General features: G+C 49.8%; 2 protein-coding genes across 11 annotated transcripts; one reads left to right on the top strand and one right to left on the bottom strand.

Moving 5' to 3' along the window:
• Nucleotides 1-42: 42 nt before the first annotated feature.
• Nucleotides 43-7125, bottom strand: TM9SF1 (transmembrane 9 superfamily member 1). 4 transcript variants are annotated; one of them, XM_082449254.1, is made up of 6 exons: nucleotides 6987-7125; nucleotides 5392-5756; nucleotides 3094-3715; nucleotides 2608-2793; nucleotides 1281-1554; nucleotides 43-704 (listed from the first exon to the last, which is right to left on the bottom strand). In XM_082449254.1, exons 2-6 carry the CDS (start codon nucleotides 5737-5739, stop codon nucleotides 311-313), a joined length of 1824 nt encoding a protein of 607 aa, XP_082305380.1. In that variant the 5' UTR covers nucleotides 5740-5756; nucleotides 6987-7125; the 3' UTR covers nucleotides 43-310. The 4 variants fall into 4 exon arrangements, with proteins under 4 accessions (XP_082305380.1, XP_082305377.1, XP_082305378.1 ...); XM_082449251.1 differs by lacking the exon at nucleotides 6987-7125 and adding an exon at nucleotides 6216-6462; XM_082449252.1 differs by lacking the exon at nucleotides 6987-7125 and adding an exon at nucleotides 6059-6209.
• TSSK4 (testis specific serine kinase 4) lies at nucleotides 6953-14654 on the top strand. 7 transcript variants are annotated; one of them, XR_014260451.1, is made up of 4 exons: nucleotides 7019-7089; nucleotides 9392-10109; nucleotides 10820-10922; nucleotides 13609-13697. XR_014260451.1 is itself a non-coding variant. In XM_082449279.1 (4 exons), the coding sequence occupies exons 1-4, from the start codon at nucleotides 11607-11609 to the stop codon at nucleotides 13789-13791; spliced, it is 1032 nt and encodes a 343-aa protein (XP_082305405.1). In that variant the 5' UTR covers nucleotides 10933-11606; the 3' UTR covers nucleotides 13792-14654. The 7 variants fall into 7 exon arrangements, 1 of the variants encoding a protein (XP_082305405.1); XM_082449279.1 differs by lacking the exons at nucleotides 7019-7089; nucleotides 9392-10109; nucleotides 10820-10922 and adding exons at nucleotides 10933-11828; nucleotides 12170-12384; nucleotides 12750-13161 and having other exon boundaries at nucleotides 13609-14654; XR_014260450.1 differs by lacking the exon at nucleotides 9392-10109 and having other exon boundaries at nucleotides 6958-7089.
• Nucleotides 14655-14785: the final 131 nt, after the last annotated feature.

The raw sequence follows: 14785 nt of genomic DNA, 5'->3' as shown, positions 1-14785 counted from the left end.
GCACGAGTTCCTATATCCAGACCAAACCCTCCAACTACAGGATCCTGTTTCTTAATAAATTTTATTTTGGTATTGTAAAAAGAAAAATTAGGACCAAAAAAAGGCAACTTAAAAAGTTCAAATATATATTCCTTATATAATAGAGATTTATAATTTCCCGGCCCTCTCTGGGGAAGGGAGGCCCAAAGGGCAAAGGGGAAGGCAACAAAACCATCACACAACTCAGTCACTCAATCAGAAGAGATGTTGGTAAGAGATCAATAGCGCATGAAGAAAGGGAAAGAAGAGTGATAGTTTTGCCACCCAAAACTCAGTCCATCTTGAGGTTAACATAGATATAACGGATGAACTTTAGGGAAGAAAAAAAGGAGATGGTGCCCAGCATGAGGAAGAAAACATATCCAGTGAGTAAGGAGTAGCCAAAGAACTCTACTGTCTGTACCACCCCTGACATGTTGGAGCGCCGGGCATAGTAGAAAACTGAGTAGAAGAAGATGAAGAGCCCAGTGGAGCCAACACTCAGCACAGATCGCCACCACCAGCGGTAATCCTCCCCAGACAACTGGAAGTAGGTGAGCGCGATGGAGATGCAAGCCCCCACGCTCAGCAGGATGGCGAAGACGAAGAAGAGGATGCCATACAAAGTGTACTGCTCCCGACCCCAGACTGTGGCAAAGATGTAGTACAGCTCCACAGAGATGGCACTGTGAAGAGAAGAAACGATACACAGCATTAAAGGGCTGTGCACTGCCAGCACAGTGGCCAGGCCAAAATCCAGCCACCACCCCTCCATGTTACTGGGTCACTGTGGAAAGTGGGCCCCCTCTACTCCCTGCCCTGGAGTTCCTGGCTTGATGGGGATTCTTTTACCTATGATTAGCTGCTCTCATTTCAAGAACATCTTCTTTGGTAGGTTGAGAGCAGGGATCTTGTCTGTTCTATTTTCCACTGTATTTGTCTGGCACTAAAAGGTACTCGATAAATTGGATGAGTAATCAAATGGGTTTTAAGCCCCACGTGGTGTCGCCAAAGTCAGAAACTAGGAAGATAGTGAAAGGAGCAATGTCTCTGGAGAGCTTCACAAGTGAGACACCCTCATATTTGAACTGATTCAAGCTCAGTCCTGGTTGGAGAAAGTAGGAACCATTTAGTGAACTCTTAATGGTACAGCTGAACCAGGGATTATCACTGACAATGGGTTACGGTACAGGGTGAGTAGGGAAGGGGAAAGTTAAGGTCAGGATCCTGAGAGTGATGGCTATGGAATAAAGGGAGGATACCTGAAAGGCAGGAAGCCTCCAACAGTCATGTGGATGAGAGTAGACTTGTACCAGGGCTGGGGCGGGATTTCCCGAGCTATGTTCTTGGTGCGACAAGGTGCATCAAAGGGGCTAGCGTTGTTCTTCCCGAAGATACCTCCAATGACAGTGAGGGGAAAGCCCACCAGCAGCCAAACCGTCAGAAGCAGCAGGATGGTGGTGGCTGGCAGAGCCTGTGTTGAACCATTGGCCCAATGCACGGAGTTCACCACACTCCATGTCAGGAAGAAAGGCACTGCAGGGATGGGCCCGAGAGGGAGAGTTAGCACTAGGAGCTACATCCCTGGGAGCACCCAATCAGACTGGACCTAAAGGCGTGAGGAGTGAAACATCCTGCTCCCAGGCTGACTCCACCCTTTCATGTCTTGTTCTTTGTTCCTTAGCTTACCAACACTCCCTCCCCTACCCATTATCATTAAGGATCTAAGCAAGCCGTTACATAATGATCTAAGAGTGACACAAATCCACCTGCCTCCAAGGGCCTGTCCTGCTGTGGCACGGGTGATTCCTAGTATGAGACATTCATTTGATTAAGGCTCTGTTTTCAGAAAGCCCTGGTTCAAATGTAAATGTGGTAGAACAGAAATCAGACACTTAACAGTTGGAAACACAAGAGGTTCAGAATGCAAACTACTACTGCCTTTGAAAGGACAAGCTGGCTTGAAAGGCTAGAGTGGGGAGGCCCACTTTCAAAATTAAAAAAGCTTGGGGAGGGACTTCCCTGGTGGTACAGTGGTTAAGACTCCGCGCCTCCAGTGCAGGGGGCACAGGTTCAATCCCTGATCAGGGAATTGGGATCCCACATGCTGTGCAGCGTGGCCAAAAAAAAAAACGTGGGGGGAAAAAAGGGAGTCTCAAAAGATAAATTCAAGAGTGTTATTTCAGTGTAATGGTTGAGAATACAGGCTGTAGAGTTTGACTGCCTAGGTCTGAAACCTGATTCTCTGCTTTTTAGGAGTATAATCTCAGGCAAGTTACCTAACCAGCCTGAAGTTCAATTTCCTCATCTGTAAAATGGGGACAATATTACCTATTTCATAAAGTCAGTGTGAGAATTAAATGAGATGAAGGCATGTCAAGTGCTTATCACGTTGCCTAAAACATTTCAAGGGCTTAATATTTAACTATGCAAAAAAAAAGAAATGAATGTTTTGTCTTTTGAATGGTTTCCTTAGTGTTTCTTTTACCTATTTTCATTCCCTTAAAAGCCTTACTCTGACTCTATCTCAGGTTCCATGATGTGTTCTAAGTTCCTAAATTGGCCCACCGCGGAAAGGGCAGTCCTCACCAGAGAAGAGACTGGTGGTGAGAATGATGTTCCACACCCAACGCTCGCCTCCAATCTGCCGGTAGAAGTGGCTGGACACGTAGCCAGAGATGCAGCAAGTCAGGGCATACAACAAGATGGCTGCTGAGTTAATAGCCCCGTGACGGTGCACATTGAACATGCCCAGCAGCGCCATGACAATAATGCCTGCAGTGTGGTAGTGGAAAGTCTGTGTTAGGTCTCACCTATCCCTCTTCCGGCAAATTCAGAGAAATCAGCCAGCTCCCTTTCTCCCAGACCCAGGGCTTCCATCAAAACAATATCCCCCAGTTCTGTTGTCCAGAAAACCCACAACAGAATATACACATCCTTGCTAGAGCCATTCCACCCCTTAGGTCTGCCCCTCACCTTGGACAGAAGAGAAGATCTGTAGATCTTTTTCTGAACAAACTACCTACTTAGTTCTACCCCTTGAGAGAAATCCCTAATTAATTTTTATCACCTTACCAGTGCCAAGGGCCAGGAACTGGGCACCCACACCAAGCACAGCACAGAGCAGACCACGGTATGGGGGGAAGCGGAAGACATCTGTATGGATAATTTTCCAGCCATTGTCACCTTGGTCAAAGTCATCACCAGAACCTCCAGAGGTTGTCTCTTCATCCAAGTTGTACCGAGCCAGGTCATTTCGAAGCACACGCATGAGAATGACAGCCACAAAACCCACCAGTAAAAACACAAGCACCATGGAATTAATGATGGACAACCAATGGATTTCCAGTGTTCGGGGAAAGAAACCACCATCATCACCACGGCGCCTGTCACTCCGACGCTCGACTGAAGTCTCAGACCAGCGCACACTGTAGGTGTGGGTGAGGCCTAGGAACTCATCAGGTCGTAACCCATCTAAACTGTGGGGCTTGACGTCCCGCACTGAGACATTGGCAAATATAATACGATCTCCGTGGAATTCTAGGTGGAAGTCCAAATGGGTCCAGAGTCCTATCTTGTGGCTGTGAGGCAGGAAGCCACTCTCCTCCATGTAGCCCACAAAGCCACGGATTGGCAAGTCGTCCACCACAAATTCAAAGTAGTATAGTTCCTCAATGGCCTGGCGCAGCTGTTCCACCTAAAAAGAGCAAGTTAGGAGTCAGACAAGGCCTCCCCAGGCATTGGATTAGAGCAGGGTTTCAACCTCAGCACTAATGACATTTTTTTTAAAATTAATTAATTATTTATTTTTGGCTGCATTGGGTCTTCATTGCTGCGCGTGGGCTTTTTTTCTCTAGTTGCGGAGAGCAGGGGCTACTCTTCGTTGTGGTGCGTGGGCTTCTCATTGCGGTGGCTTCTCTTGTTGTGGAGCACGGGCTCTAGGTGCACGGGCTTCAGTAGTTGTGGCTCACGGGCTCTAGAGCGCAGGCTCAGTAGTTGTGGCACACGGGCTTAGTTGCTCTGCGGCTTGTGGGATCTTCCCGGACCAGGGCTCGAACCCATTGGCAGATGGATTCTCAACCACTGCGCCACCAGGGCAGCCCCACTAATGGCATTTTGAGCTGGAAAATGCTTTGTTATGGGGGGCTGCCCTATGAATTTTAAGATGCTCCGTTCCTGGCTTCTTCTCACTAGATGTCAGTAGCGTCCCCCGGTAGTGACAATCAAAAATATCTTCAGAGGACTTCCCTGGTGGCGCAGTGGTTAAGAATCCACCTGCCAATGCAGGGGACACGGGTTCAAGCCCTGGTCCGGGAAGATCCCACATGCCTCGGAGCAACTAAGCCCGTGCGCCACAACTACTGAAGCCCGCGTGCCTAGAGCCCGTGCTCCGCAACAAGAGAAGCCACCGCAATGAGAGGCCCGTGCACTGCAACAAAGACCCAACGCAGCCAAACATAAATAAATTAATTAATTAAAAAAAAATCTCCAAATATTGCCAGATGTCTCTTGAGAGACAAAAGCCCCCTGCTGAGAAACACTGGTAGACCCTAGTATGTTGGGATTCTCCGAAATGAGCAAGCATGACTTGACAGGATGAAGGCCTAGAAGGAGAGGGAGGTGTAGGAAGGTCTGGAGTAGACTAAGGAAAAGTGCCCTAAGATAGGAATTACTGAAGAAAAAAGCATGATAGGGAAAATTAGGTAGCGTGTAAAGGAGCCAGTTAAAGAAGCCAAGAGGTAGGAACGGCAAAAAAATGACTACGGGGGCTTCCCCGGTGGCGCAGTGGTTGAGAGTCTGCAGGCCAGTGCAGGGGACACGGGTTCGAGCCCTGGTCTGGGAGGATCCCACATGCCGCGGAGCAACTGGGCCCGTGAGCCACAATTGCTGAGCCTGCGCGTCTGGAGCCTGTGCTCCGCAACATGGGGGGCCGCGATAATGAGAGGCCAGCGCACCGCGATGAAGAGCGGCCCCCACTTGCCACAACTAGAGAAAGCCCTCACACAGAAACGAAGACCCAACACAGCCATAAATAAATAAATAAAAATTAAAAAAAAAAAAATGACTACGTAGGTGTGATAGTTGGGACCTTATTACCAACAGAGAAGCTTTGAGTCAGGAGCCCTGGGCTCTAATGTCAACTCTGCAATCCACTATCCATGTAGTCTTGAAGAAGTTACTTCTGAGCAAGTATGTTTCTTCATCAACCAAATGCAAATAATAAATACTACCTTCCCTGCCTGTCACATGAGGTAGTACTTAGAATCAAATCAGATCATTTCCATAAAGGTGCTTTGAAAACCATAAACCTAAGGCACTGTTATTAGGTCCTGGGAGGGAGGGCTAAGTTCTAGTCAGTGTGGAGAGGCTGACCTGTGCGGAACTGAGCTGCATGTGGCACAGAATTCTCTTCTCCACATTCTCCCGAAAGCGGATCTCGTACAAAGACTCAGCCATCCGGTCCCCATCCAGCACTTCACCCAGGCTAAGGCTTTTGTGGCGTATCTTCTCAGGACAGCAGACTGGAAGCTGATAGTAGTGGTAAGTCTCCTGAGGGTTATGGTAAGGTCCCACTTTGTTGACATACAGAATGACGGGGTCGCCGGCCTTGTAGTGTGTCACACCTTCCACCCCTGGATCTCGACCTGTGCCCAGCAACAGCAGCAGCAGGAGTGGCAACCACCGGCAGCTCCAACTTCCAGGGTGGCCTAGGACTGTCATCCTTAAGGCAGCGGAACCTGTTTGGGGGAGTCCTGCAGTTATGGGAACCAGGGATCGAATGACTTCCCAGGTCAGGTTTTTGAACTGAAGCCAATGGCTCCAATTCCTCCCCTTGGCCTTTCCGACTCTCCCTCAGGAGGCCACCTCCCCACCGCCACACCACAGCATGTCCCTCTAGCTCGAACACTGGGCTCCGCCTCTGCTATGTAGTCCTCCCAACCTGGGGTCCCCCCCCTCCGGCAGCCCGCCTGCCCGGGACCTCCCCACGCGCCCCAGCCCGTTTCCATGGCAACGCCACGCGGCCCCGCACGTCCGGCACCTTCCCGCCGCAGCCCCGGGGTGCTCTCCGCGCGGGAAGGGCTGGCCGAGGCGGCGCCAGCGGCCTCTGCGGCCCTGCAGCCGCGCTCGCGCTCCTGCCGGGGTCTCCCCCAGAGCCGCGCGCTAGCGGGGGACCTGGAGAGGACTTGACAACCGACCTCCACGGGGCTGGCCGCCGCGGTGCCTGATCGCAGTGGCTGCGGCCGCACCGCAAAACATCGCGCCCGGCTCACTTCAGTGCTCCCTGGGGAACCTTTCTACGGTTGGAGGCCCGGCCCAGCTCTGGAGACCCCGCGAGTCTCGGGCTAGCCCGTCGCCCGGCAAGGAGCGGGGTGGGGGGCCCTCCCGGCGACCTGAGGGCAGCTCAGGACACGTCAGTCTTCCCTCTTCCGCCTTCACCCGAGGGGACCTCAGCCCGGCGGAAAGCTCCTTTCCTGGAGCTTGGAGTGGGCCACTCCCCCCAGGCCGAGGCCGCTCCGAAGCTCCCAGGTTTTTCCAGGGCGGGTTGCGGTTGAGACCTGGCTACGAGGACACAAATGCCCTTTTTGGATAAGCGTTGCCGCGGGTCCGGCCGCCTATCCCCGGGAAGGTTTGGGTTGGGCGCCCGAGAGCAGTGCCCACTGCTCGCGCCCAGTGACTGCCCGGGACCCGGAGCCCGGCCGGCGGCTGCGCCCACACCTAGGGGACGCCCGAAGCGTTTGCCGGCTGAACCAATGGGACTCGCCACCGACTGCTGAGGCCGAGCCCCGAGAGGCGGTTCAAGGTCCTCAACCCGGGCGGGGGTGAGGCTTTGGGCGTCGCTGTGGAAGGACAGCAGAGGACACAGCCCATACAAGGGTCCTAGAATCGGATCTCACCGCACTGCTGCTCTGCCATCCGTCCTGAATGGCCTCTCGCCAAAAACCAAATGCCGTAAATAAAAATCTTACCAAGGCTGTACTGGAGGCCTCCCTGACCGTATAGCGACCGTCCCGTGTCCGACGATAGGCAAGCCTGGGCCAGGTTTGGTGCAGAGGCACGCAAAGAGATCGGGTATTTGCTCTTTTACCCCGTGAACTGGGCAGCCTGACGCTTGTTGTTAATTGCAGGTAAAGAACCTTGACATGCTTGCTTCTGTCTCTATGTTTTTATTCTTTATTTATCTCTGTATATGTGTTTGAGCATCTCTTAATTTTGTATTGCAGATTACTCTGGAAAAGTTTATCCTGTCAAGGGATCTGCCATTAGGGAAATTCCTCTGGAGATCAGACCCAGGGGCCGTGACTTCGTTTTGGCCACCTGGGAGCAACTTAAGGTTTCCTTTACTCGAGTAAAGAAAGTGGAAAATCTCAAGCGGTTTCTGGCTTGGAAAGCCCTTCATTTACTCACTTCTGCCCTCTCTGACCCAGCCCTCCTCCCCGCAGGAGGAGGTGAGGTTCCAGGAAGTAGGGGGTTGAGTTTTTTAGAGAATCAATGAATTTTGTAATCAGAAAAGTAACTTAGAGTGGCTTTGGAATAATCTTTTAAGTGACAACCCCCTGGTCTCTAAACCTGGGCCTCCTTCACAATTAACAGCCGCCCCCCATAAGATCAGTGCCACCAAGCCTCCTCTGCTTTTCTCTTGAATATCTTCCAAATTGCCCTCCATGCTGCCTTGGTTCAGGCCCCATCCCCTCACCTAAATTACCATGACAGCCACCTTGCTAGTCTCTTGGTCATCTCTCCCCTTGGATCCATTTTCCATACCGCTGCTGCAAGGATTTTTTCTTTTTTTAGTCTTAAAGATGTCCTATTTCCTGCAACAGTGGTTCTTTTTTTAAAAAAAATTTTAATACAATTTTTAAAGGTAACTTTCCATTTACAGTTATTACAAAATATTGGCTATATTCCCCGTGTTGTGCAATACATCCTTGAGCCCATCTTACTCCCAATAGTTTGTACCTCCCACTCCTCCACCCCTATATTGCCCCCTCCCCCTTCTCACTGGTAACCACTAGTTTGTTCCCTATATCTGTGAGTGTGTTTCTTTTCATTAAATTCACTAGTTTGCAACAGTGGTTCTCAAATCTTGGTGTGCATCAGATTCAGCTGGAAACATTAAAAACATAGATACCGGGACTTCCCTGGTGCCACAGCGGTTAAGAATCTGCCTGCCAATGCAGGGGACATGAGTTCGAGCCCTGGTGCAGGAAGATCTCACATGCCGCGGAGCAACTAAGCCCGTGCGCCACAACTACTGAGCCTGCGCTCTAGAGCCTGCGAGCCACAACTACTGAGTCCGCGTGCCTAGAGCCTGTGCTCAGCAACAAGAGAAGCCACCGCAGTGAGAAGCCCACACACCGCAAGAAAGAGTAGCCCCCACTTGCCGCAACTACAGAAAGCCTGCGCATGGCAACGAAGACCCAATGCAGCCAAAAATATAAATAAATAAATAAATAAATAAATACATTTATAAAAAACAACATAGATACCTGGGTCCCACCAAATCAGGATCTTGGGGAAGGAGGTGACTGGGCATCAGCATTTTTTAACAAGCTCTGACTTTGATGCACAGCAAAATTTAACCATGAGTACGTAGGATAGAGTCAAAAAAAGCTTGGCATATTAGGCCTCTCAGACCTGCATTTAAATTACTTCTCCAGGTACATTCCCCTCTAGAACCCTATCCTGTATTTAAATTGAAACCTTGACTGTCATATTTTCTCAAGCTTGCAAGCTTCATATATAGTTCCTTCTGCCTAGACTGTTCAATCTACCATTCCCTACTTAACCTGCCTGGAGACTTCTTTTGAACAGTGCAAATGCCACCTTCTCTATAAAGCCTTCCCTTACATCTCCTTACAGGCTTTGTTTATAGAACTTTATCTCACCGTACTGTTATTTTAACTTCTTATGTGTCTGTCTCCCTTGCTAATTGCTAACTCCTCACAGGAGGATTATAATTTATCCATCTTGGTATCCTCAGAACCTAACAGTGCTTTTGTATACAGTAGGCAGCTTAATACACATTCCTTGAATAAACTGGTTTACCTGCTGTAAGTGATGAGAACAGAGGTGCCACCAAGCTGCCTATCCAGGGGAGCAGAGGATAGGCGGGGCTGGGTGGGCCTCCTTACCACTGTGTGCCCTGGACAGTTGTTCATCTTGATAGACTGAGGATATAGATTTGGCTTCCAACAGGACTTTGGAACCACCCTGCCAGCAGGATCAGCCTATCAATAAATAGGAATTTACCAGTAGCCTATGGTATAATCTGTTGGAGTTTCTGTTTTGTTTTGGAAGATGGAAGATAACTCTGATTCTTCCTTTGTTACTTCCTCTGTGTGCCACCCCCTCCCCCCCATCTTAAATCCAGATAACCCCTCTGACCACAACCTCTTGTCCGCTGTCTTTCCCACCAAACTTGTTCCATTTCACTGAGACCTGCAACCCCTCCCCCTGCCCTTCGGCCTTTTTCTAGCTTGTCTTCCTAACCCAAGTAGCTTAGATTCTGCATTCCATCCTTTTAGCCAAATTCTTGCCTGTGTTCTTGATGCCTCTCTCCCATTATTCTTTCACGGCAGCTGCTAAGTGAAACCTTAATCTTGGGTCAATATGTCTGTTAATATTCAAATACCTATATCCAGAATGCTAAAATAATCTTAACACTATGATATGTTAAGATTGTGTGTCCATAAGTTGTGTTTTCCAAACTCATTTGGGCCCTCAGTGCTGCCCAGTAATGCTCATTTTCCAAATCAGCTCTCTCCCATTCTCCACAAGCCTTTCTTCTCAAGTCTTTGACTTCATATCCCTTCTCTCATCAGCTGACCTCCCTTACAGCCTAGTGGGAGATGCAAGCAAGAAAAACAATTACAGACACCATGTCAGAGAAAGTATTGGAGCTGTGGGAGCACCCAGGAGGGAGGAACATCTAATTTGGGCCTGAACAGTCAGTAAAGGCTTCCTTGAAACAGATCATCAGCTAAGTCCTGAAGGGAGAGTAGGAGTTTGCCAGAACAGAGGGAACAATGAAGGAAAAGCAGTTGTTTGGCTGGAGCATTGCTTGTATGTTACAAGAGAAAATCGGAGAGGTAAGCAGGGTCAAATTTGAAGCCACATAAAAGAATCTGGACTTGATCTTAAGGAGAACGGGGAGGCACTGAATTGTTATGGGAATAAAATCAGATTTACTCCCTGGACTTCAGGGTGAACACACTGAGGGGAGGGGAGCAGAAGGCTTGCTGGAGTTAAGAAATGAGGGGTCTCGATGAGATTCTTAGGGAGGACGGAAAGGTCTGAGGAAATAAGGCCTATAATAGAATCCTCGGGGTGTGATTAAGGGATGGATGGTGGGGGAGGCTCCAGTGGAACCTGAGAAATGGCTAGAGGGGTGGCAGGAAAACTGTAGAGTTCAGGGTCATGGAAGGCAAGATAAGAATGCATTTCAAGGGGACTTCCCTGGTGGTCGGGTGGGTAGAACTCTGCGCTCCCAATGCAGGGGGCCAGGGTTCAATCCCTGGTCGGGGAACTTACAGCCCACATGCATGCCGCAACTAAAGATCCCACGTGCTGCAACTAAAGATCCCACGTGCCGCAACTAAGACCCAGTGCAGCCAAAATAAATATTTTTAAAAAAGAATGCATATCAAGGTTAAGAGGAGTCTCCATCCCCACCTCATAAATCCGAGTGATCCTTGTAACCATCTTTATGCATATAAAGGTATGGAAGTGATGTTTTGTGATTTTGGAGCCTAGGCCTCAATTGGTCATGCAGCTTGTTTTTTTTCCTCTTGAAATTCAGTGCAAACTGTGTGAGGGAACTTGGGCTACTCTACTGAATAATGAGATCATACGCAGAAACAAACCAGCCCAGCTGAGATGATGCCACCAGCTGAATTACCCAAGTGAGTCCAGCTGAATTTGTCCAAAAAAAAAAAAAAGGTTGTTATTTTAAGCCACCGCCACCACCCCCAAAAAGGAATACGTTTGAAAGTTAGGTTCCTTAGAACATGCTTCTACAATACCTTGCGATTCTCTGGGATATTCTGACACTCAGGTGTTTCTCATGCTGGATTATCAACGCTAGCAGAATAGGGTCTCTCTTGGCCTTATTGGTTATTTTCTCCCAGGACTCCGTACACTGCCTGGCACATAGCAGGTGCTCAATAAACATGACTGGTTGAAAGGACCAGATCCACGGAGTGAGTCTCACCAGATTATAAAGGTACCTCCAGCAATGAATATGTTCCAAACTGCATTTCCTTCTCAAGCCTTGTGGCCAGTGGTGGATAGAAGGTGAATTATGATGTGTGCGGAACATGGGACCTTGGGGAGTTCCGTAACCAAGAGGAGAAAGAAGTAACAACAGCCAGTGGAGACAAAAAGAACTGCTTCTCCCTTCTTCCCTCTCCAAACTCCTAGTGGAGAGCTGAACCCAGCATCCCAGACTTGTGTGACTACATAGGCAAGCTTTTGGAGACTAACTTCACTTTGGTACCCTAGCCTTCAGCGGCTCAAGGTGTTAGCTTTCTGAGCAGACAGGAGGCTTTTAAGTAGCAAAGCTCCCTGCTCTCAGCAAGCCCAACACCATGGGGAAGGGAGACACCTTGGAAGCACCATCCACCTCGGCCTACCGCTCTGTCATGGAGGAATATGGTTACGAAGTGGGCAAAGTCATTGGCAATGGCTCCTATGGGACGGTGTATGAGGCTTACTACACAAAGCAGAAAGTCATGGTGGCTGTCAAGATCATCTCAAAGAAGAAGGCCTCTGAGGACTATCTTAACAAGTTCTTGCCCCGTGAGATACAGGTTGGAAAGGGGGCTAGAAGAGGGACCAAGCTGCTTAAGGCTTCTCAAAAGGGGTATGGTTAGGAGGGGGTGGAGCCAGAAACCCCTATACCACAACTGAGTGACTCACTAGGCAGCTAGGAAAATTACTTGATGTAAATTCAGCTTCTTTCCACCTCACCTCCAGACCCTCAAAAAGTAAAAAGTGCAAAGCATAGGGTCTGTCCACAGGCCACCAGCCCTCTGGGGTTTGATTCTGTTGCAGAGTTCTAAGAAAGTAGCAGTGGGCGAGTAGGAGAAGGCTGGGAGCGCAGCCAGGGTGCTCCCTGCCCGGGTTTGATGGCTCCCTCTTCTGGGGCCAGGTAATGAAGGTCCTGCGGCACCAGTATCTCATCAACTTCTATCAGGCCATCGAGACCACATCCCGAGTGTACATCATTCTGGAGCTGGTTCAGGGTGGTGACGTCCTTGAGTGGATCCAGCACTATGGGGCCTGCTCTGAGCCCCTTGCTGGCAAGTGGTTCTCCCAGATGACCCTGGGCATCGCCTACCTGCACAGCAAGGGCATCGTGCACCGGTGAGGGCACTGCCACCCAGACTGGGGCCTTTGGGCTCCCAAGGGGGTTGTATGCACGTCTTCCATGTTCTACCCTCTTTTTTCTTCCCTTGACCTCCCTCCTCAGTATCTAGGCCTATTCATCCACTTTATTTTAATCATCCGGTCAAGAACATTTATTAAGTACCCACTGTGAGCAGAGCACTTTATGAAAAGTGATGGTGAGCTCCTAGTGATCCTCAGGTACCATCCTCTCTTCCCTTTGGGCTCTGCTCATAACTCCATGACTTTCCTTCCTCTCTGCCCTGTGTCCTCATAATGGCATCTCCTTCCCTCTTTGCCTTTCCTTATCTCTAGCCTCTGACCCCTGGCCCTTCAGCTCCCAGTCTAACACTAAGCCCTCTCCTGACCCCCAGCCTTTCTGCCGCTGGTAGGGACTTAAAGTTGGAGAACCTGTTGCTGGACAAGAGGGAGAACGTGAAGATATCGGACTTTGGCTTCGCCAAGATGGTGCCTTCTAACCAGTCTGTGCGGAGTAGCCCTTCTTACCGCCAAGTGAACTGCTTTAGCCACCTCAGCCAGACCTACTGTGGCAGCTTTGCTTACGCCTGCCCGGAGATCTTGCTAGGCCTGCCCTACAACCCTTTCCTGTCTGACACCTGGAGCATGGGCGTCATCCTCTACACGCTAGTGGTTGCCCGTCTGCCCTTCGATGACACCAATCTCAAGAAACTGCTGAGAGAGACTCAGAAGGAGGTCACTTTTCCACCTAACTATGCCATCTCCCAGGAGTGCAAGGTGCTGGCTCCCCCAGGAGGGCTGAGGCCTCAGGGGTGACCTGCAGAGAGGGAATACCCAACCTAGACCTCCCAACCCCAGGGAAGCCTCCCCCCGATACCAGGGCCATTCCACACCCTTGCCCTACCCTAGAATAGTGGGGAGGGCTTAAAGGGCCAACCTCTGGGCTTGCACCTGGGATGTGAGTGATAAGCAGGTTTTAGTCTCTATCTCTTTAGACCAGAAGGGGATTCTGCAAGGATTTCCCCCACAGAACCCTTCCTTTCCTTCCCCTCAAGGTGTTGGCTTTCTGAGCAGACAGGAGGCTTTTAAGGGTAAAGTCAGGGCCACACTCCCTTTCACCAGAGTGGTGTGATGGGCTATCCTGCTTCTTTCTTAGGTCCAGCTACTCATTGTGTGGCACAATGCGGGCCAGCTCAGCCAAGACCTCTCTCTCCCCTGCCCTAGAACCTGGTCCTCCAGACACTACGCCAAGCCACCAAGCGTGCCACCATCCTGGACATCATCAAGGATCCCTGGGTGCTCAAGTTCCAGCCTGAGCAACCCACCCATGAGATCAGGCTGCTTGAGGCCATGTGCCAGCCCCCCAGCACCACTAATCGTCACCAATCCTTGGAAATCAGTACCTGAAAGTGGCGGAAGGAGGGGGCTGAAAGAGGAGCAAAGCAGGAGGGTCTTGGGCTAAAAATCTTTTATACCAAAAATAAATCTAATTCTGTTTTAGTTCCATCAGCTAGAGTCACATTCTTTCCTCAGGGGAACCTTAGCAGGGAACACTGCTGAGGGTAAGAGGTGTGTTTCTGCCCAGAGCTTGTAACCAGTCATCTTGACACTGGTTAAGTCAACATTATAATTTACAGTGTAGCGCATATGTGGCTCATAGGTGAGTGGGTTGGGCGTGCTCAGAGGAACACCTGCTTTGGGGAAGCTTCATTATTCTGGCTGAGTACATGCTCAGTTTTGTTTATCTCTATGCACTCTAAATGTTCAAGTAGTGGGGCAGAAGTTGCTCTATCCTGATTGCTCAGTTTGGTCACAGCTCTGCCTGTCTACAGTCCAAGGGGACGGCAATGTTCGTTCTTTTAGAGATGGGTAACAGGAGGTATGTAATATCTTGGTTCCTTCCTCCTTCAAATGCCACCTTACCCACTACTGAAACAATCCTGGTGAATCATGGTCCCTCATCATTGCTCCTACACGTTGAAGTGACAGTTCAAACCAAGCCTATGAACTATGCGTTCTGGAGAAAGGAAACCTATTGACCCCTTATCCCCGTACGTCTCCTTTCCTACCCTTCAAAGTGGGCTTTGTAAGGGGATGGCTGGTGAGTCACGGGGCTCTCTCGGCAGAGGCACAACTGGGTGAAAGTAATGAGGGAAGGCTCAGGGACAGCTCCACACGGCTCTAGGATAAATAACAGATGGCAGTTTCCTCACCCTCAGCACCAGGCAGCTCTAGGACACACCAGCTTGAGAGATGGAACAGTATCTGCCTGGAACATAGTAGGTTGAGATAATGGAAGCTCCCATTTCTCCTATGCTCCAACTCCCCTTCATTACTCTCATTATTACTCATTTCTTGAAACAAAGCTCCAAGGACCAGGAGACGAGTTTCAGTTGTAGAC

The sequence above is a fragment of the Balaenoptera physalus genome, assembly GCF_965194825.1.
Source record: "Balaenoptera physalus genome assembly, chromosome: 2".
NCBI classification, from domain to species: domain Eukaryota; kingdom Metazoa; phylum Chordata; class Mammalia; order Artiodactyla; family Balaenopteridae; genus Balaenoptera; species Balaenoptera physalus.
The sequence above is the reverse complement of the archived record's forward strand: the minus strand, read 5'-3'. Positions and strand labels throughout refer to the sequence as shown.